At 42.3% G+C, this 22,346-nt stretch overlaps 1 protein-coding gene across 3 annotated transcripts in view; it reads left to right on the plus strand.

Moving 5' to 3' along the window:
• Positions 1-22,346, plus strand: part of ZFYVE28 (zinc finger FYVE-type containing 28) — a 125,327-nt gene that overhangs the window by 62,299 nt on the left and 40,682 nt on the right. For all 3 annotated transcript variants that reach the window (XM_054172380.1, XM_054172381.1, XM_054172382.1), the window contains exons 3-8: positions 8,911-9,048; positions 9,725-9,927; positions 11,574-11,663; positions 12,662-12,751; positions 15,522-15,623; positions 20,857-22,221. In XM_054172380.1, coding sequence (XP_054028355.1) covers positions 8,911-9,048; positions 9,725-9,927; positions 11,574-11,663; positions 12,662-12,751; positions 15,522-15,623; positions 20,857-22,221 — 1,988 coding nt within the window. The remainder of the gene's footprint in view (positions 1-8,910; positions 9,049-9,724; positions 9,928-11,573; positions 11,664-12,661; positions 12,752-15,521; positions 15,624-20,856; positions 22,222-22,346) is intronic.

Consider the following 22,346-nt stretch of genomic DNA (forward strand, 5'->3'; position numbering starts at 1 on the left):
TTGTCAAGGTTGCTGTGTTGTGCTCAGCACTGGTGAAGCCACATCTGGAATGCTTGGTTCAGTGTTGGGCTCCTCACTACAAGAGCAGGTCCAGATGTGGGCTGTGAAGCTGGTAAAGGGTCTGGAGAGCAGCTTCTGGTAAGGAGCAGGTAAGGGAACTGGGGTTGTCCAGCCTGGAGAAGAGGAGGCTGAAAGGAGATCATCTTGTTCTCTACAACTCCCTGAAAGGATCCAGTTGTACCAGGGGAGGTTTAGGTTTCATTAGGAAAAATTTCTTTACTGGAAGGGCTGTTAAGACCTGGAACAGGCTCTCCAGGGAAGTAGTTGAGTCACTATCCCAGGAGGGATTTAAAAGATGTATAGGCATAATGCTTAGGGTCATTGTTTAGCAGCAGACTTGGTTAGAGTTAGGTTAATGGTTGGATGCAATCTTAAAGGTATTTTCCAGCCTAAGTGATTCTATGATCCTTGTCCACAACCAGTTCAAATAAGCTATGGTCAGCTTGAGACCTCTGGGAACTCACATCTTCAGCTGTATTGATGCACCTATTTGCAGAGTTGTTCTACTAACTTCAGCAGCAGAATGACCCAGGTCACCGTGGATCAGTGCCCTGAAACCATTCACATATGCCCTGTGCAAGTAAGCTGAGAGTGCTGTTGTGGCAGCCTGGAGAAGGTGAGATAAGTGACTGGTTTCTGAAGCTGGCCTTGCTGCCTAATGCTTGCACTGCAGAATGGCCTTGGGCCTTTTGTCAGTCTTTGATGTAAAGTGGCTTTTGATTTCAGATGTAAAAAAACTCAGCTGAAGGACTCCTACTATCTGGTAAGTTTAAGTTTATGAGAATAAGGGTTTTCTAGGGGGAAAAATACACCTTTTTCTTCAGTTCTTTATCTGAATTTTATCTGTGCTGAGAGCCAAGTCACATTAATTAGCATCCCTTGATGAAGAACAGATCTATGAAGTGCTGTTGAATAGCTCCTAGGACAATGCCATGTCATAGTGGATTGGCAGGGGCTTACCTGAGAAATACAGATTGTATTCATTAATGTTCTTGACAAGAGCAAACTGGGAGCATGCCTCATAACCACTGTGAACAAGGAGGTGGTTCAGAGGTGCAAAGTTTTCATGTTTTGATTGCATCTGTCCATAAAAGAACATTTTTCTTGTAGAATTAAGCCAAAACAGATACCCTTAGAGTTAGACTAAAGCTGTAAGAGAAACACCCTGCTGGATTCTGACACCTAATGATTTGTTAGAAGTTGGCTGGAATCTGTTCTTTGATGTTCCTTTGTTAATTGATTTAAAGGTTAAACGATGTGGACCAAGCCAGGAGTACTTTTAGCTGAAGTGATGGCCGAGTCATTCCATCCTGTTTGATTTGCAACTCTTGTATTAGTTCTGCTGGTTGAGGTCAGCTGATGGAGACAGCAGGGTAATTATTGAGACTGTGGGGAGAAACTGACTGGATGAAGCTTTCATGTTCCTGAAGTTTAGAAACTGTTGTAGACAAAGGTATTGGGTTTTAAGTTGAGGGAAGAAGTAGGAACCAAAAGCCTGTTCCATTGCATTGGAACACTTGGGCATTACTCATTGCTTGGTGGTGGGGGGAGGATCATGCTCATGTCCTGAATTGTGCATGTTTGTGAGGCTGTTTCTGTAAGATGCCAGAGCTGGTGGGCTCTAGAGAAACTCCTGTAAGATTTCTTTTTGAGATCTAATGCAGATGTAGGAAAGCCAGAAATTCAGGCCAGAGGGGCAGCTGACTGATGTGAAAGTGAGCCCAGCCTTCTTCTAAGAAACTTATTCTCTTTTATACAATCTCTTCCAATTTAATTGAAGTGGTGACAGTGCCAGTGTAGCAAAGAGGGTGAAACTGAGAGGAAAAGCATTTTTTAAGTGATGTCTGGGCTTTAAGATTAATCCTGACAATGCACATTTCTGCTGAACTGTTTGTCTGTGATAATAGAGATTGTAAGTTGTCGTCTTCTTTTTTCCCCCTATGGAGTTTAATCTCCAGTTCACTTGTTTTATAATTGATTACAACATTTGTCATTTCATTACTCCCAGTAATGATGACTTGTGTGAATTTCATTGCTCCAACAGATGCCTTCTCTGTGCTACCTGACATCTTCAAACAGTTGATGTCTAGTACTTGTTTGCTGCTTGGGTATGTGTGAGGGAAAGCTTCTAATGTTTCTTTTGAAAACACACAGGCTTGTCAACCTTTTCCTATGTTTTTACTGTACTTGTCATAGGACCACAGAATTGTTTTGATAGGAAGAGACCTTTAAGAATATCAAGTTGTACCATTAACTCAGCACTGCCAGGTCATCACTAAACCATGCCCCTCAGCACCGCATCTCCAGGGCTTTTAAATCTCTCCAGGGATAGCGTCTCCCCCACTGCTCTGGGCAGCCTGTTCAAGGGCTTGACAACCCTTGCAGTGAAGAAAGTTTTCCTAATGTTCAACCCAAATCTCCCCTGGTCTTTCTTTGTCTTGTTACTTACTCCAACCTCCTTTCAGGGAGTTGTGGAGAGCAAGGTTTCCCCTCAGCCTCCTCCTCTTCAGTGCTGAGCGCAATGGGACAATCTCTTCCCTGATCCTGCTGGTCACACCATTCCTGATCCAGGTCAGGATGCTGGTAGCCTTCTTGGCCAACTGGGCATACATTGGCTCATCTTTCATCAGTTGCTGACCAACACTACTAGGCAATTTCCAGCCACTCTGCCCCAAGCTTGGCGCATTCATGGAGTTGTGAGTCAAGTGCAGCACTTGGCCATGTTGAACCTCATACTGCTGACCTCAGCCCATCACTTCAGATGTGAATGGAGAAAAGGAACTTGATGATAGTTGTGCATGTGCTAAATACACTAAGCAGCCTGTAAGTATCTCAAGAGTTGATTTTCTTCTGTTGGACTCAGCCTATGAATGCAGATTTTAAGTTTACCTCCCCCCCACCCTGAGACATGCCAGGCAATCAGTGGAATGATATAGCTAAACAGAGAACAAATGGCCAGCCATAAACATTTCCAATTAGTAAATGAAATAATTGTCTTTTAAAATCTTGTCTTAACTTCATCATTGTTGGAAGACTTTTGGTCCCTGGTATTATTTTTCACTGTAGAATGGTCAGCACGATGGCTGGGAAAACATAAAACCACTTGGCTGTGAGTGGGGCCATCAGTAAAACTCAATCGGCTACCAAGAATTTTATTTCCTTTCTGAGTTTTAGGTTCATATTTGATCTTAATGTAGAGAGTGATTAATATTGTAAGATGTTTTCTTTTCTTTGAAAACAAGATGGGAACATTGTGTACTGCTGCAGCCTTCATTTGTAGTTCCCCACGTTAACATGAGTTTCCACTTGCTTGTATGGATCAAATAGGTCATTTGGAGGAACTGCCTGTTATCTAAGGCTGTGAGCAGAGTGGATTGGAAATGCTGTGCACTGCAGGTCAGGGAATTAATTTGCAGCAGAGAACCATGGAGAGGAAAGCTGGCTCCTTGCCAGTCCAGCACTGAGTGTTGAGGATGCGGGATGCTTTTGCTCAGCAGCAGAGGAAGGCAAAGCAAAGGTGGCAGCAAGTCAGGATTATGTTGCCTGCCTTCTGCCCCTGGCCTCAGCTGTGGTGCAACTTTGGAGCTGTTACAAAGAAGGTGGTACCAGGCTGAATTTGTTTTTTTTGCTTGTGGAATCTTGCAGTGCATTTTAGGGCAGTTTGGGGATCGCTGTGCCACGGCAGGAAGGCAGTTGCCTGGGACTTGTGGAGGAGAAAGCCCATGTTGTGTTTATTGCAACAGATACCTGTGTTCAAAGCAAATATCTCTTACTCTTCTGTTGCTATGAAACTATGAAAAGGTAGTGCACCAGGTTGCTTACTGGATTGTTTCCAAATGTCTTAGGTGAGAAGACAAACATTTTAGAGGCATTTTGAAAAAAGGCTTAAGTGTGTGTGTATTGCTCTAAGAGTCTGCCTGTACCTATGCTATTTATCTCACAATATTTTGTTTCACTGTGGACAAAGTTCTGAAGTTATTTTTTTACTGATAAAGGGAGGCTTGACTCAATAGCCCTGTACAAGTTTGGATGTACTTCATTTCAGTCTAATAATAGTTAATGGATTTTCAGTGTGGCGGAGTAAAGCAGATTTATTTCTGATGGTAGCACCAGGAACACTTAGAGATCTGAAAAGACCTTTTTTTTTCCTGTAGAGAGGATAATGCTCTATGATGATGCTGTACTTCAGTCTCTCAAGTTGATCTTAGTTATTAATAGCCCTTCTGTAAATAGGGATTCCTCTTGTATTTACTGGGAGCTATATTTGGGTGGGTAGTAAGAAAAGAGGGAAATTAATTCCATGATTAGGCCTTCGTGTTAGCAGAGATGCTCAGAACAGATGTAAGTTGAATTGAAATGTCATTTGTCAAAAGAGCTCACACTGGCTTAGTAAAAGATGTCATTTTAGGCAATACTTAAATGCAGTATCTCTGTTGGAAGAACCATGTTTATTGGAAGCTGTTCTCAAATCTCTGTGACCTCTCTTAGAGAATTGGTGTGCCACTGTTCACCGCTTGGATCACCCCACTTGGAGAGGTGTAATTATTCCATGTATGCATAGTATATTTTCAATGGAAGTAGGGGGTAAGATCCACATTTCCATTACTAAGTCTGATGTTTGGAGTGTTTGGGGCTCTTGTGAGGGTGCACCAGCAAAGGCAGTTCAGGAAGAGGAGCTTTGACATCACAGTTCAACACAAAATGCAGTAACCATTGCTGGGCTGGGGCAATAACACAGCATTGAAATTGATGGAGATCCAAGTTGCCTAAGTTTGTGATGAATTTTGGTGCTGATGTATAATGGGCTAGGTTAAACTAGGAGTTACTGCCCAAAGTTCATGTGTAGGAAAATCCTAAGTTACTTTTAGGAAGCGAAGCATCTTGAGTTAGGCAGGCAAATAGCTGATGAGGCAAAAGAGAGGGCAAAAAGGAATCTTGCAGGATGAATAAAATAAAACCAGGTTGGAAGAGACCGTCAAGATCATCGTGTCCAACCTGTCATCCAACACCACCTAATCAACTAAACCATGCAACCAAGCACCCTATCAAGTCTCCTCCTGAACACCTCCAGTGATGGTGACTCCACCACCTCCTCGGGCAGCCCATTCCAATGGGCAGTCTCTCTCTCTGTGGCCTGAAGGCAGAGGTGGAACTTGTGTGGAGAGAGACTTAGATCTCTGATGGCTGAAACGATCATCTGTGGAGACCCTGCCAGGACTTTTGGGTGTCCTTTGAAATCCTGTTACTTAGAGTACCTCATCTTATTGATTAGTTTCTTCTCTTCATCAGAGTAACTCATAGAAACCTTATTAGCTGGCTACTTTAATTACAAGAATATCTTCCTTTCAGTTGGGGTTTGTGGTCATGAGCTGCACATTTGTCGTGAATGCAATGCTGAAGTAACATCAAGCCAGGAAAACAGAATTTGTGAAGGGTGTATTTAAACCAAGAGGCTGAAATGCCATCTCTTAAGTCTATGGTGATATTCTCACAGGCCATTACCTTGGATAGACTTTGCTGATAATTCAAAAGATGGCCACTAAAGAGGCACTGAACATCAGAGAATTTCTTCCTCTGAAGAAATCTTGCAAAAGACCTCAGGAAGGTCATGATTGAACTTAGTAGCATGGACGAACAGCACAGATGTTTATCAAGTATATGTACAAAAGGGTAGATAAGTCTGCCTTTTGTTGATCTAAACATGTTGCAAAGCATAAATAAGATGAAGTTACTGGCTTTTCTTTTTGTACCTCTTTTGGAAGCTGATGCCACAGTTGCTGTTGGCTTTATGCTCTGATTATTGAGTATGTGGCCAATCATTGTTGGGCCCAAAATAACCCAACTCTTTGTCCTTTACTGTGGCTAACTACACACATTGTCTCACTACCACTCATTATCTTGCCTGTCAAGCTAACATTTAAGTGCTCTCTGTTACGTGAAGCACTGAGCTCTGTTTTCCAGGAAATGAGGAACTTGGAGTAAATCCCACAGCAGCATCTCAGCAGCGGCTGCCTTTGTGCTGCTGGAGAGCACTAAACAGAGCCCCTGAAACAAAACGGGGATCATCCTGGTATGCAAATGAGCCAAAAGATAACAGATAAAGCCACCAAAGGATACATTGAAATCTAGAGGCTTTTATGTGGAAAGATGGATCAAGTGAAAGATTTACTACTTCAATTCCAACCAATTGATTTCCGTTGCTTAAATTAGAGCAAAACCTCAATGCGACCATGTACCCCAACTCATCCCTTCTTAGCTTACAAAGCAGAATGCTGTAATTAACTAAATTGAATGTTTCTTGAAGCTCTTTTAAGGAGAAGACTAATTTGCTTACAATGCATTGGACAGCCTGTCTAAATTGGTTGGCATCCTTCCAGTTCCAATGCAGTTGAGATTTTAAATCATTACAGGAGCAAGTATTCCAGATTTCCTCTTTAGGCTACTCTGCTCTGGGTGTCATTGGAAGGGAAGTGATGGATAATGAGCTTTGTTCTGTAGCAGGATAAAATAAATCCTGTAAAAGTGAGAACACTTGGGAAATTGCATACCTGGAAACAGCAAAAACAATTCACCTGTGGAAAACTTCCAATGTCTGCTAAATGGATAAGTTCCATCAACTGCTTTTTCATTGACCTTCCAGTATCACCACTGGAGTGGGCAGACAAAGATGCTCAGTCCTTTGGGGGCAGTTGGGACCCGTCCTTTGGGGGAGTAGATTTCAAAATATTTCAGTTAACTGAAGATGAGAAGCATACACAATACCAGGAATTAAGAAATGGAAAGAAGGAAAATACGAAACGTGCTATTAGTTTGCTTTGTGTCACTCTAAAGCTTCATTCTAAATTGCACGTAAGTTACTCTGGGGAATACTGTGAGCTTGGTTGTTCTCTTAGTTTCTACAAGGGGCATCTCTTTGTATTCCTAGGGATCCAGGTCCCCCACTGATCCTGGCACTGTGGTATGCCAGCAGAGTGAGGGGTGCATCTCTAAAACCAAGTATGTCAGTGAATCTGGCTTTGTTCTCTCGTCTGTTCTCATACCTGCTGCTCACTGTCTGTGTAGTGATGCCATGGAGGAGCATTTGGCTTTCAGAACTGTTGCTAGAGAAGATGGTTGAGTATTAATCATAGAATAGCTTAAGTTGGAAGGCATCTCAGAGATCATCTGCTTTAACCTCCCTGCCATGGTCAGGGGCACCTGTCAACTAGACTCAGCTGCTCAAGGCATCATCCAGTGTGGCTTTGAACACCCCCAGGGAGAAGGCAGCCACAACCTCCCTGGGCAGCCTATTCCAGAGTCCCTCCACCCTCATACTGAAGGACTACTTCTTAAGATCCAGTCTAACCCTGCTCTCCCTCAGCTTCAAACCATTCCCCCTTTTCCTGTCTCTAGACACCCTTATGAAAAGTCCCTCTGCAGCCTTCTTGGAGGATCCTTTCAGGTATTGGATGGCAGCTCTGAGGTCTCCTCAGAACGTTCTCTTCTCTAGGCTGAAACAACCTCCCTTAGCCTGTCCAAAGGTGTTCCAGCCCTTGGACCATCTTTGTGGCCCTTCTCTGTGCCATTGTGTTTTAAATGCACTGGAGGTTGGTTGGTTGTTTTCAACAACTGAAATGTCCCCTCCTGTCAGACTTGCAAAGAATACATTGGTGTAAAAATGTTTTGAACTGTTAACACTTACAGTACCTGATACCAATCTGTAGTAAACATTGCCAGTAGTTAATTAATTATGTTTTTCTTTTGGATGAAGTCAGCCATGATTGTAAAACGGGTGATAAGATTGTTTTGTGGCAACAGCAGTTACAGCCTAAATTACAGAAATTGTGAAGCCTTGGGTTGGTTTTTTTTTTGTACCTAAAGTTGGTTTTGTCTTTCTCAGTGGGGAACATACTGGAGGGGCCAGTTTCTTCAGCATTCCTGTCTTCTATTGTTTTCTAAATGCAGAGGAAAATAAGACACTCATGTGTAGACTTAGAGCAATTTTGTCTGTTAAACAATTCTATGCAGAGAGATTTGGGTTTATTTGTTTGAAAAAAATATTTTAAATAGAACACGAACTGGGTAAACAGTGGGAGAAGCATGAGGCAGACAAAACAGCTTCAGTGAAAGCACTCAGCCTTTTCCTTGTTCTGAGTCTACCTTTATTATGTTAATAAATTCTGTGTAGCTCCCAGCAGGGATATGTGGAAATTATCTTTTAAATAAATGAATACAGATTATTTACTACATATCAAGGAACTAGTTAGAGGTCTTTGATCTATGTCCTGGTGCAGACATGGATCTGAGCAGTTTACACTCTCGTTTGTGCAGTGTGCCCTTATACTCCTGGACGGCCAGGGGTGAGGCGACAGGCAGGTGTGCCTGTCCACTGGGAACTCAAGTGTGGAAACCTGCTTTAGATTCCCAAGAGGAGTTTAATTCTATTCAACCTCAATGGTCCCAATAGAGCTCAATTTCTAGTGTCTCCTGGGTGCTCTTTTGGGGAAGAATGAAGTGCAGGTAATTGGGTTTGTGAAAGGAAGTGGGAGAAGTGTCATTTGTTGTACTTCTCGTTTAGTTACTGATACTTTGCAGATAGCTGGAGGCAACGAATTCTTTTTACATGACACCTCATCAGAAATCCCACTGAAGTAGTCAAAATGCAGTGAAAACTGGGAAAGAGTCTCTAGGAAGAGTAGAGGTGAAGTTTGCAACTCTATGCAATATTTTCCTCTTTGTTCTGTGTATCATGACTTTACAAGTTAAAAGGTGTTCTATCTTAATTAGTTGTTGTCTTGTTATTAAATTCTATTAAAAGTAAGAAAGAAAATGTGGATTTCTGTATTTATGCTGCCCTATACTTTGCTTCAGGATAATGTTTTGAACATCATCAATCAAATCATGGATGAATGCATTCCACATGAACGGGCCAACCGAGACTTCTGTGTCAAGTTTCCAGAGGAAATCCGTCATGACAACCTCGCAGGACAGCTTTGGTTTGGAGCAGAAGTAAGTCTCTCATCTTCCTATTATTTAGGGTTAATGGCCAATTTTTTGGTGGCATAAGCCCAGAAGTTTAAAGTTTGTCTTGAGGTTTTTTTCCTGAGAATGGTAGGTAGAAGTACAGAGCAAAGTAAAGTTCCTCGAGGACTTAAATCTGGATGCTCTGTGGAAGGGGATTCTTTAGCTCTGGTTTTGGTATTGGTTGGGCTAAAAGGAGGTTGGGTTAATTTCATGTAATTATATGCTGTCATTATGACCATCTCTTAAAATCTGTTCTGTGAATCAGCATCTGGTTAATATTCTTGATTATATTATTTTAATAATGGTCCTTTAGCTGGAGTCAAATCCCTTTTATGCAAACAATCCTTGTGTACACAGTGTATATATACTGGCAGTATTACTGCCTAACTAGTGGGAGAAGAGCTTTTGAACCACTTCTGTCCACTCTGTGGTTCTTGCACTTCAACCTTCCCTTATTCTCATGTCTTCCAGACCGAGCTCCCTAACCCTTTATATGAAGGAGCATCAATCTCAAGTCCTTGACTTGTTTAATTGGCAATGAACTGGGGTGCTAAGTACTGCCCTTGTTCCACATATTAAATACCACATTGTTTGCTTTTTTAGATATAGAAGCAACTTTCTGGGCATGAATAATTTCTCCTCTCTTCCTGTCTTTTCACAGTGTTTGGCTGCTGGTTCAATCATTATGAATCGTGAAATTGAGAGTATGGCGATGAGGCCATTGGCCAAGGATCTGACCCGAAGCCTGGAGGAGGTTAGAAATATCATTCGTGACCAGGCCTTGAGGGATTTGAACCTCTACACAGAAAAAATGAGAGATTCTCTGAAGCATTTTGATGTCCTTTTTGCAGAATTTGAATTGAGGTAAAAGCTCTGAAGGAGATGCATTGTGAGCCTTGGCTCAGCTACAGCAGCTGTTGTGTGGCTTGTTTGGTTTTGGAAGCTGACTGGTTTGTTCTGTTTGCTGTTTCTGGAGCCAGTGTGTAATTTCTATATCATGGTATTTGAATTCTTCAGTAATTTGCTGTATTGTTCGATTTTTATATGTTTTTTCACCCCTTCCAGTGTAGCAATAATGCAAAGAAAATTAAATAGCTTTTTAGCAATCAACATTTGCTCTCTTCAACTAAACTATAATCTTCTATTTGCATATTGGCATATGGTGTTTGAGAGAGGTTTTCCAAGACACAAAAGGAAGCCATAAATCTCTTCCTTTAATGTTTTCTTTGTTGGAGGAGAGACAACAAATAAGAGACAATAAAGAAAAAGAAGGTAACCAACCGTCTGGGGGGTGTTTGGAGATATAAGCAAAATGCACCCAGTGAGTTTAAGATGGCAAATTGAAATCTGATGGAACTTGCTGATGTAAAAACTTGTGACTGAAAAATGGCATGGAGGTTTATAGCAAAAAATGAACTGCTTCTGGGGGGAGAGAAGTGACTGCTTATTGCATCAGAGGTCAGTCATGCTGACCAAGTCTTGCACTGTGCTTCAGAGGGTAGATGTTTGTCATGCTGGGCATAGGTACAGACAGGTTACTGGCCAAGGTTGTCTATGGATCTAGCATAATACAGCCATTCCTGCCCTCAGCAGAACAAGTGTCTTGGAGTTGGGTAGTGTTTTCACTTTTTCTTGGGAATAATCCATAGACTGTCCTGTCTCCCATTCCTGTTTGCCCATCCTCAGTGTTTGTATTCTCATGTATTACTTTACTCAGGTGAGCACTTTTCTTCTGAACCAAAAGCATGTCACTATACTGTTACACTGAAGAAACCCCAAACATTTTCATGGAAAACATTGGCTAAAAATGTATTTTTAAGTGTGGTTCTGACTTCAGACACCAGTCAGTAATTGGTTCTTGACAGTGCCTCTGCCGTACCAGCTCCACATGCAGCTTCTACCTTTGCAGTGGCTTTGCAAGCAGCTTTCCCCCTTTCTCTGTTACCTGCTGTCTACAAATGACTGACTAATCATTCAGGAACAGAAACCCACTTATTTTTACCAGTTTCTGGTGTTCTGAAGCAGTGCTTTTGCATTTAATTCCCAATAGGAACGAGGCCAGCTTTTAAATCTCCAAAATTGTCTCTGCTAGTTGACTGAAGTAATTTCAGGTAAAACCTTTCTAGATAAAAATGTGCATTTCAGTCAGCTTTTTCTTGAGGGAATACAGAGTGAATTATTCTGTCTTCAGGATACTACAATAAAGATCCTTCTAGGACCCACCTCCCCGTGCTGCAGTGTGGAGTTGTGATTGCTGGAGGTGTACTTATGGTTTTAGAATTACTACTTGGTTCCACTGCCTCAATCAGCAATAAGTAAATCAGCTGCATTGCTTGCAGATTCTTACACTGTGCAATTTTCATAGGGAGCACTGTCTAAATAGACTGGTATCTATGGTAGAGGGGAGGTTAGGTTTGTAAGAGCGTTTTTGTCCTAGGTTTGGTTTGATTTATCACTGGATTTGTCCAAGCATGTAAAAATAGTAGCACATTATGTGATCACCTTTCCAGTTACGTGTCGGCCATGGTACCTGTGAAGTCTCCAAAGGAATATTATGTACAGCAGGAGGTGATTGTGCTTTTCTGTGAAACTGTGGAGAGGTAAGCATTTGAGTTAAGTACTGGATGTTCATGGCTGTGTTTTCTTTTAAATTGTTATTTAATTTTTAATTTGAATTGAAGCTTTTGGAGAAATAATTTAACTGTAGTCTTTGTCAGAAGCATCATCAAACGTCAGGTATTTTGCTTTTCTAGTAAGTATCCAAGTACAAAGTTGAAAAGCACTAATCCTATGTGTTTTCTAGACAAAACCCAAGCAAGCATGCAAACAAAACACCCCAAAGTCAACAGTCCAACAATAGCAGTCTTGTTGGTATGTGTAGTAATAGAGTAGAACAGAATAGAATAAACCAGGTTGGAAGAGACCTTCAAGATCATCACATCCAACACATCAACCAATCCAACCCACCTAAACAACTAACCCACGGCACCAAGCACCCCAGCAAGTCTCCTCCTGAAAACCTCCAATGTCGGCAACTCCACCACCTCCCCAGGCAGCCCATTCCAATGGGCAATCACTCTCTCTGTATAGAACTTCTTCCTAACATCCAACCTAAACCTCCCCTGGCGCAGCCTGAGACTGTGTCCTCTTGTTCTGGTACTGGCTGCCTGGGAGAAGAGACCATCATCTGTCTGTCTACAACCTCCCTTCAGGTAGTTGTAGAGAGTGATAAGGTCACCCCTGAGTCTCCTTTTCTCCAGGCTAATGGATGTGTAAGCTGAAGCTTCATGTGAAATAGTAAATAAAAAGGGGAAATGGCATGGAAACTCTTTTGGTTTTGGATGGCTGTGGAAGCCTTAAGTGTTTAAAGATACTTCTTATATTTTTTCCCCCCTCTTTTTTCTTATATTAGTGTATTTTTGAAAGCAGAGACTACAGCAGTCAGTAGCACAGCAAGTGTTTTAGATGAACTCAACTGTTGTGCAAGTACTATCAGTTAGGGTTTGCTTTACAATTTTTTTTCCATCTTTCTTTTTCTGTTGAAATGTGGTGTTGAAGATTTGGATCTCTTACTAAATAATCTTGGTTTTTCCCTTAGAGCTTTAAGGCTTGGATACCTCACTCAAGATATGATTGATGACTATGAACCAGCTTTAATGTTTACAATTCCAAGATTAGCCATTGTATGGTAAGTAATTTTTTGTAGCTGCTCTGTTCTACCTCATACCTTTGGTCAGAACTTTGGATCTTTTACTTAAGTTGCTTCTACTTCCTCTTTCTTTTTTTAAAGGAAAAAAAAGAGAGTATTGTGTTTTGGGTTTTGTTTAAAACACTTCCAGTTTTATGCAAATCAAGAGAAAAAAGAAAGAGAAGGTAAAACAAAATATAGGAAGCAGGTACTTGGAACAATGAATTTTTGGCTGCTCATGGCTTGGAAGGGTGGACACTTGGTTGGGTGAGAAACTGGATGGATGGCCAGGCCCAAAGAGTGGTAGGGAATGGAGTTGACTCCAGTTTGTGGCTTGTCACAAGTGGTTTTCCCTAGAGCTCAGTTTTGGGGCAGGTTCTCTTTAAGATCTTTAAAAATTGTTTGGATGAGGGAATAGAGGAACCCTCAATAAGTTTGCAGATGCCAGCAAGTTTGGAGGGAGTGTTGATCGGTTTGAGGATAGGAAGGCTCTGCAGAGGGACCTGGACAGACTGGACCAATAGGCCAAGAACAATTGTATGAGATTCAACAAGGTCAAGTGCTGTGTCCTGCACTTGGGCTACAGCAACACTATGAATGCTCTAGTCTTGGGGGCAGAGCGGCTGGAAACTGCCCAGCAGAGAAAGACCTGGAGGTATGGGTTGACAACTGGCTGTAGATGAGCCAGTGTGTGCCCAGGTGGCCAACAAGGCTATCAGCATGTTGGCCTGGATCAGGAACACTGATCCAGAGGACCAGGAAAGGGATTGTCCCCCTGTACTCAGCACTGATGAGGTCACACCTTCAGGATTGCATTCAGATTTGGGCCCCTCACTACTGGAAAGACACAGAAGGGCTGGAACATGTCCAGAGAAGGGAAGCTAAGCCCTGGTCTGGACAACAGGTCTGGTGAGGAGCATCTGAGGGAAATGGGTTTGTTTAGTCTGGAGAAAGGGAAGCTGAGGGGAGACATCATTGCTCTCTCCAACTACCTGAAAGGAGGTTGGAGCCAGGTGGGGGTTGGTGCCTTCTCCCTAGTAGCAAGTGACAGGATGAGAGGAAATGATCTCAAGATGTACCAGGAGAGATGTTGATTGGATACCAGAAGAAACTTTTTCCCTGAAAGGGTTGTCAAGCCCTGGAACATGCTCTGCAGGGGAGCAGTTTAGTCACCATTCTGGAAGGAGTTTAAAGATGTGTGGGAATGGTCTTTAGGGACATGATGTAGCACCAGACTTGGCAGAGTTAGGGATTGATTGGAGTCAATGATCTTAAAGGTCTTTTCCAAGCAAAATGATGCAATGATTCAATGATCAGTCATCCTGCAGGAAGCAATCCCACAGCTTAGAATGTCAGTCTGTGGAGCGTCACACTGATGTAAGTACTTTTGGAAAGCAGGTATTTTTTGTCACTCATTCTTGACCTAGGCATACAAGTTTGGACAATGAAATCTTCTGAGTAGAAATTGTGTGGTTTTTCTTACTGATTCTAGGTTCCGAAGGAGCTGTCATGCCAGATTGTGTTTGTGACCTCTCAGTTAGGCTTAAATCTCTTCTTGAGGAAAGTTTTAACTTGTGTAGATTTGTGCCCTGTACTGACCATTTGAGACAACTAAATGTTTTTGCTTGATGCAGGTTTTACAGTATTGAACTCATCAGATGGTTTTCTCCTAATGAGTCTTTGTGTTTTAATAAGACAGCAGTTTTCTCTGGAGTAAAACCAGCGTGTTTTTAATATTTTACCATTGTGAACATTTTTAAGTTAGCTAATATAAGTACCATAATTGAGGGAAATAAACCTTAAATCCTGAGTGTTAATACATTTCTCCTCAGGAAATCCCTCTGGCCCATTGTTCCTGTTAAATGGGATATTGTCTGTAAGTGTCAGTCTGAAAATAATAGCAGCAATAATCTGATTAGCAAAAGACAACAGGAATGTGAGAACTTGCCTTGAATCTGGAGTGTGAGAATGTGTGATCCATTTGCTTCTGAGAAATGTAGCTGAGTTTGCAGTGGGCAGGGGATTAAACAGCGTTAAGCAGAGTGGTGCCTGGTGTGAGTGGAATCCACTCTGACACAGTTATAGTTTGCTGCAGCAGATAGAGTGAAGAATTTTGTTTCATCTGTGACACACAGACAGCTTTGGGCGGTAGTGATTTGGTCAGGAGGAACTGAAATGTCTACAGTGAAGTCAATGGGGACTTTCAGGATTGTGAGTTTTTCTATCCAGGGAGAATTCTACAAGTGCTCAGTTGATTTAGAAGTGTGGTGTTATCAAAATCTGTGATGTGACTCAGCAGAAGTGTTTCATTTTTCATTGCACGTTAATACCAGGTCATATTTGACTCCTGAACTCCTATTTTTTGACCTCTAAAGACAACTGTCTTACCTAGAAATTGTTGAGACAGGAAAGGAAAAGCCATTTGCTATCTCTCTCATCAGTGGACTTTCCTCAACTTAATTTATAATCAGTTCTTTTGGTTTTGGTGTTTTTATGGATCAGCCCCAGCAATGAAATCCATTTATCTTCTTCCTTCGTGCTTCCATTGCTTTCTCTCTCATATTTAAGAGGAAGCAGACAGGGGGAAGGGGATAATCTTCTTGTTGCTTGAATTCCTGGGTGAAGAAAGCAAAAATAAACCAGCACTATGTTACTTGAGTGTAGTTCTGATGTTTATGTCCAGTTGTTTTTCTGGCCCCTTATTTAGTAGTTTCCCTGTGCAATGAAATGTTCTTTTCTGCATGGGTTCATGCATGTGTTTGAATTACAGTGGCCTTGTTGTCTACTCCGAGGGACCATTAAACTTGGACCACAAACCAGAAGATATGTCTGAACTCTTCAGACCTTTTCACACTTTGCTGAGAAAAATAAGGTGAGCAATAAATGGTGGTGGTAACTGCTTCTCTTCTGAGGCTTGAAAAAGTGCTCCTAAATGCCTGGAGAAGTGTTCCTGCTTGCTATGTTAACCGTAAACTCCATTTTGCTCTCATCTGCCTGACATACCCATGAAATGACTAAATGTGTTTTCTTATTTCATGGCAGTTTTCTGAACTTTTCATCTTTCTGCTAGTTTAAGGGTTTTGGGGTTTTTTGAATATGATTTTATTACATTTCAGATTTTCCTTGTGGTTGGCTGATGCCTGACACAGTAAAGCTGCAGTTTATTTTGGGGAGATCCTGTTTCTAATTAGCGTCGATGTTTGAGTTTAACTTGGCTTATTACATTTTCTCATCTTATGATGCAATACTCAGGTCATTTTTAATCTAATAGAAATGACTCTCAGTTCTTCATATTGTGGCTCTGTTTTTACAGGATGGATCATTTGGGATCTGTTATTGGATTTCTTTTCACAGTGCTTCAGTCTTGGTAACTGTCAGCGATGAATGCTCTTCCTACTTAAGCCAAAGCTTCTAAGTGATTTTTTTTTTTCTCAGCTGAAATCTTTTGGAGACTGATTTGGTACTTTGGAGACCTCACACGATGTCTTTAAAGGATCCTTATGTTCACGTTATCTGTATTCACCCTTAATGGTATTTTATTTGTGTGTTTAAGAGGGGGGAAAAAAGACCCCACAAAAACAAACCACAAACAAAAAGTCAACTGCCTGGTTTTTGAAATCTCTTAAGTGCTGTTTCCTTAGAGTGCAAATTTATATCCCAGCTGGAAACTTTCTTTCTAGAGATTATTTGGTAGTTTTTCTTTCCTGTGACCAATTTTCACCTGTTTATTGCCTTCCCTGTATATTGTGATAGTTTGATGCACAAGTGGTTTTCACACAGATAAGTTCATCCAGATTGATCTCCTCTTGCCCATTAGGGGTGAGGCATCTCCTGAGGCACAACGTAAATTTCTTGAAGGGTGGTTCAGACAGGACTCTCTTTCTCAAGTCTTTTGTGAATATCCACACCCCATACTTTTGTCCCCTTTAAAGATTTCCCAGTATTCCTGTCTTGAAGTGATACAGTTTTCATTTTAGCTACATTAATGGAATTCACATTGAAATCTCAGCATTAAAATTGGCAATCCAACATGTTTGGGGTTGGAGTGTTTTAGTGATTCTGGGTTTAGAAAACACTGAGTGAAGAGCATGAGTTGACAAGCAAAACTTGAAAGGGGTGAGAAACCTTCAGTGATACTGAAGCTTAGAGAGTCCATGAAGTTTACATTTGAACACCTTGTTTTCCCAAGATAAGGCTAGCAGAAATTTTCACCAGCATTCCACTGGCTGACTAAAGCCAGAAGACTCTTTACAAGCTAATATACCTCTCATCTGTACCTTCTGGTGCCCAGGGAGGTGGTGGAGGCACCGTCCCTGGAGGTGTTCAAAAAGGGATTGGACTTGGCACTTGAAGCCATGGTTTAGTAGTTATGAGGTGTTGGGTGACAGGTTGGACTTGAGGATCTCAGGTCTTTTCCAACCTTATTCTATGATTCTGCTTACTCTCTACCTTTCACAACATGGAGAATGAAAATCCATGAAGCCAGTTTCTTGCTTAGTCCATGCAATTTTCAGTTACTCTCAACTTTATGCTTGGGTTGGGAACATGTTAGTGACATGCTTGTTCGTTCAGTAACTGCAATTTTCAGTGCAAACTTCAAAAACTGAAATGACTCTTTCAGCTTCTTGCCTTGGGGAAAGTTGTGCTTTTAAGCCTACTTAATGCTCAGATAACATGAAAAACATCAATGTGATGTCAGCTGTCTAGCAAAGTTTACAAAGTGTTCTTAGTGGGTGTGTTGGTTTGGGCTGGAGTAGAGTTAATTTTCTCCATAGTAGCTGGCATGGGGCTGTGTTTTGAATTTGTGCTGAGAAGTGTGTTGATCACACAGGGGTGTTTGAGTTGCTGCTGAGCAGTTCACACAATTGTGGGCTTTTCTGCTTCTCATACCAACCCACCAGGAGGTAGACACAAGATCTGGGGAGGGACACAGGTGGGACAGCTGAGCTCAGCTGACCCAAGGGATATTCCAGACCATATGATGTGCTGAGCATATAAAGGTGGGGGAAGGAGGAAGGGGAGAATGTTCATAGTGATGGCATTTGTCTTCCCAAGTCACCGTTATGTGTGACAGAGCCCTGCCTGTCTCTGAGGTGAGCAAACTTGGGGGGGGTTGCAGTACTCCTTAATTCAACTCCCTTCAGAGCTCACTGCTTGCCTGGGGCTTTTTTGTTTTTTTGGACCATTTACAGTTGATGCCAGGGTCTGTATGGGCCCTGTATGGTGGTGGAGAATCAGGCAGATTGCAGCTCAAGTGGTGTATTTTACGTGCCCTGAAACCTTTCTGCATCACTGACTAGAAATCAAATGCACTGTGCTTGTTTTCAGTGTGTGAGAATGGGGTAGTGGTGGGCAGTGAAACTGGCATCCTGCTGAAGTGTGCAGAGTGACTGAGGGAAAAGTGGTTAGTGTTACCAAGCTGGCTAAACTTTGAGTTAGTTTGCAGCTTGTGCAGCGAAGAAGCACCAGTGCTATTTGTTATCAGTGCTGGTTTCTGATGATTGGAGCAGCACTTGCGACTTGAGTGTGCTGAATGCTGCAGGAGCAGGACGATGCTGGTTACATTCCCGTGCCCTCAGAGTGGCAGCTCCATAAAGAGTTGTTTGTGCTTTACCTGGAGTCTGAGCACAGACTGACAATGACAACAATGCTGTTCTCTGACAACAGACAGTTTCAAACTCCAGCCAGCCCAGGAGCTAAGTTAATAAAGGATGCTTGGACAAAGTGTGACATCAGTGTATTTGGGGGTTTGTGTCCCTGTCCTGTGTTAGCCAAATTTGTCTTTAAATGGACATCTGGCCTCAGGCCTTTGAAGAAGTAATGTTTCTACCCTGGATGTTGTCAGTAGAGTAAAATATGTTTACTTGTTCTGCAATAGGCAAAGTAAATTTCTACTATGGCTCCTAACAAGCAGAGTCTATCTTAAGAACTTGCCTGGTTTTTATGCCAGGGGCTATATCCACTAGAAGAAAAATGGATGTTGTATTTTTAAGGCTAGATTGCCTTTCTGTGATACCATGCCAAAAAGACTAAAAGCAGATGAAACCTCAACATACCCCTTCCTTAAATTCAATGTTCTAAGGCTTCTATGAGCAGGAAGCTCACAGCTGCTGTCAGGGTCGATTGCAGCAGCTCTTTACCTGCAGCTTCTGAATAATGAAAGCAGAAGTAGAAATTTTCTTCTGTACAAGCACAGCACTTGCTTGGATCCAACAACAAGTTACAGATGCTTCAGCAGGAAGGAAATGAACCATGCATAGTGGATACAGCTTAATTAAACCTTATGCTTTAATAGTGCTGCCTGATGTGTGGTTTTAAAGTTTCAGCAGTGAGGTTTAACATTTCTTCCCCTATACTGGTTGACATTAATTTTATTCTCAGTATCTACACAGGGGTTTGAAAACATGCCAGATTGCCAATGTTGGCAGTAAATCCTATGTCATCTACTATACAGTCTATCAGAAAAAATAACTGGTGATCAAAGATTTGTCACTCTACAAGGAAGCTTGTGTTTAAAACGGCCCAGTGAGTGGAGGGGATTTCATGTAGAGAAGTGAAGGTAATTGTTCCAGTCTCTTTTAGGACAAGCTGTATTTGTTAACAGCAGAATCTCTGGTGTTTGATTTGGGGGAAAATGAGCATATTTGATTTTAAATCAAGATTTTCTCTGCTGAAATAAGAGGGCTGGTGGACTACCATGTGTAATGCAACCAGTTACATACAGCAACTCCTGCAAGGCAGCGTGGGCCTGAGTCACCTGAAGGAGGAACACAAGGACTGCAAGCTCATGTCATGGATTTTTCTCTCTGTTTCTGAACTGAGTTATACCTATCCTCAAAACTGCACACACTTGCTCTGAAGTGTTGAGGTGGTGTTGATGGCAGAGAGTACATTACTCCAGACACTAAAGCTAGCCACCGTAAAGTAAATCTGGATTTCCAGCACTTGACAGTCAGTGTGTGAAACCTGTCTGGATAGGTCTGGGCAATCAGGCTCTCTGTGCCTTCAGAAAGGAAGCAGAGCAGCTCTGGGCACCCAGGCATCAGGGAACTACTGGATAAAGTCCAAAAAAGGGCCATGAGCATGCTGAAGGAGTGGAGCATCTCTCCTATGAGATAGAGGCTGAGAAACCTGGGGCTGTTCAGGAGAAGAGCAGCCTGAGAGGGGATCTTCTCAGTGCTATCAATAACTAAAGGGCAGGGGGCAGGAGGATGGGGCCAGACTCTTCAGTGGTGCCCAGTGATAGAACAAGGGGCAGTGGACACAAGGTAGAACACAGGAGGTTTCATTTGAACTTAAGGAGAAAATTGTTGCTGTGAGGGTGCTGGAGCCTTGAAGAAGGCTGCCCAGGGAGGTTGTGCAGTCTCCCTCTCTGGACAGATACCAATCCTGATTGGTCCTAAACACAGCAACCTCAAATAACACTTCGGTTTTAGGTGCTTGCAGTCCTAAACTGCAGTACTGAGGACACTTGGTGACACCAGAGGTGATGGATGTCTCTAGAAAACCTAGATGATTGTTTCCAGGCTTTCTTGATTCTTATCAAGCAGAAGCTCAAGTCCCTAACAACTGAGGTACATTTTTAAGGCAGGAGAGCCAACTTCCAATCCCTGTTTCAGTCAGCAGGCTTCCAGGACATCAGTGTTGCATAAGTGAGATGACTCTTTAAAATGAATTCTTTCTATCTGACAATATAATGGTGTGAAACTTCTGCTGTGCTCTTTTGCAGAATAGTTTTCAGGGTCTAGTATAAAAGATGGCAGATTGGTTTGCTAATCAGAGTCAAATTTGTGAATTAAAATGACAAAATGTCTCAAACTCTGGGTAAGGCTTTTGCTAGAAGTAGAGGGGGAGGGTGAAAGAGTCAGTTTTGGGTGTGCTTTTATTTGGGGGCTTCATTGCAAGGATGTAAATCACTTGGTACCCTGTAGTTGCATGAGTAACGTGTCCTGAATCTGAGTGCCAAATGCACCTGGAGTGGCAAAGCTGGAAGCACTCTGTGCCCCCAGCTTCTGGATTTCTGTGCTGACAGTAGAAGCCTGTATAAAAAGGGTGCCTCCTTTGCTTGTGAATGCCAAGTGATGTGTGTGCTGCTTCATTTCCAGGGATCTCCTTCAGACGCTGACCGAGGATGAGCTGCACACACTGGAACGTAACCTCTGCATCTCTCAAGACGTGGATTTTCCTGTCAGAGCGGATCCGGAAGTTCCCTCTGTCATTGCACCGGGCATGATGGCCACTCTGCCTGCTAAGGAGCTCTCAGCTAAAGCTGAAAATACAGAGGCTGAGCTGGCTTGTTCCATGCAGTATGACGAACAGGAGCTGGAACAGCTGAACAGGATGGTACACAGAGTTGGAGATGAAATGTCTTCTCTGCTTTCCCCTCCAAGCATCTGCCAGTCTCCAGCACACAGACCCAGCCTAAGAAATAGCTCTAGCACAGAAGCTTCACCAACAAGACACCATCTTGACAGTTTAACTGATGAAGAGGACAGAGTTTTTTTTATGGATGACTTAGATGGAGCAGGAGAAGCTCTTGCTGGGTTGGATTCAGTAAGTGACACTTTTGCCTGGGTGAATAACCCTTGCCATGATTCGAAACAGAACCTGCAATACAGAGATGCTTTGCTGTACGAGAACGGCCATCAGACAGAGGAGTCTTTGCTTTTAAAAGATGCTGAAAGTGACCTAAGCAATAATAACAATGTTGAAGACAGCAAGCAGATGTCTGGCATTGCAGTTCAGAATTCCTGCAGCTGTTTAGAAGGTCCAGACTCACAGTTATACCTCAATGGCTGGGATGCCTATGCTGATGATGCAGAAATGGCAGAAGTGATAGCTCACAGGACAGGGGGGATGAAAATATCTGCCACTGTAATATTCAATCCCAAATCTCCTTCTAGCTCAGAGTCCCCAGTAACAACTCCTGAAGCAGCTATTAGTTGTGTTCCTGGATCTGCTAATCTGTTAGCAAACGAGGAGGAGGATGAATCCCATAAACTCAGTATGGCTGCCACAAACTGTCTAATTAATTCCTGTGTGTGTTGTGGCAGCTGTGAAGACAGCAGGGAGGACAGTGTTGAGGGTTTAAAGACTAAACATTCTGCTGGAGGTGTTGTAAATGCTTCATACACGTTAGTAAAGTCTAAGGAAATGGACCACGTAGATAACGTGGACAATTCAGTCCCTGCACAGGAAACATTACAGCCTGAAAGTTCTGCTTTGTTAGCAGAAAGAGACTTTGGCACAGAAGAGCAAAAACTGCCAATCTCCTCTAAGTGCCTGGCACATTCCTCAGGTTCACAGGTAGGAGCAGAAAATGACTCACAAGGAGAAGCAGAGGGAATCTCAAATCAGCAGAAGAGGTGGGAAAAGAGAAAACAACTCTGTGAAAACAAAGTGGACAGCAATGAAGAGACCAGTAGTGAAAGGACAGCTAAGGAAGATGTCAAGTCAAGATCTAGTTCAAGGTATGAGCAACTTCATATTTTGGTTGTGTGCATGTAAACAAACTCCTCTTTCCTTGTGCTTTATTAATTGGTGTATAATTAATGTTGATTTGCAAGGAAATGGTGTGTTGCAGGATTAAGAATTT

This window comes from Dryobates pubescens, chromosome 23 (genome assembly GCF_014839835.1).
Source record: "Dryobates pubescens isolate bDryPub1 chromosome 23, bDryPub1.pri, whole genome shotgun sequence".
Lineage (NCBI taxonomy): Eukaryota > Metazoa > Chordata > Aves > Piciformes > Picidae > Dryobates > Dryobates pubescens.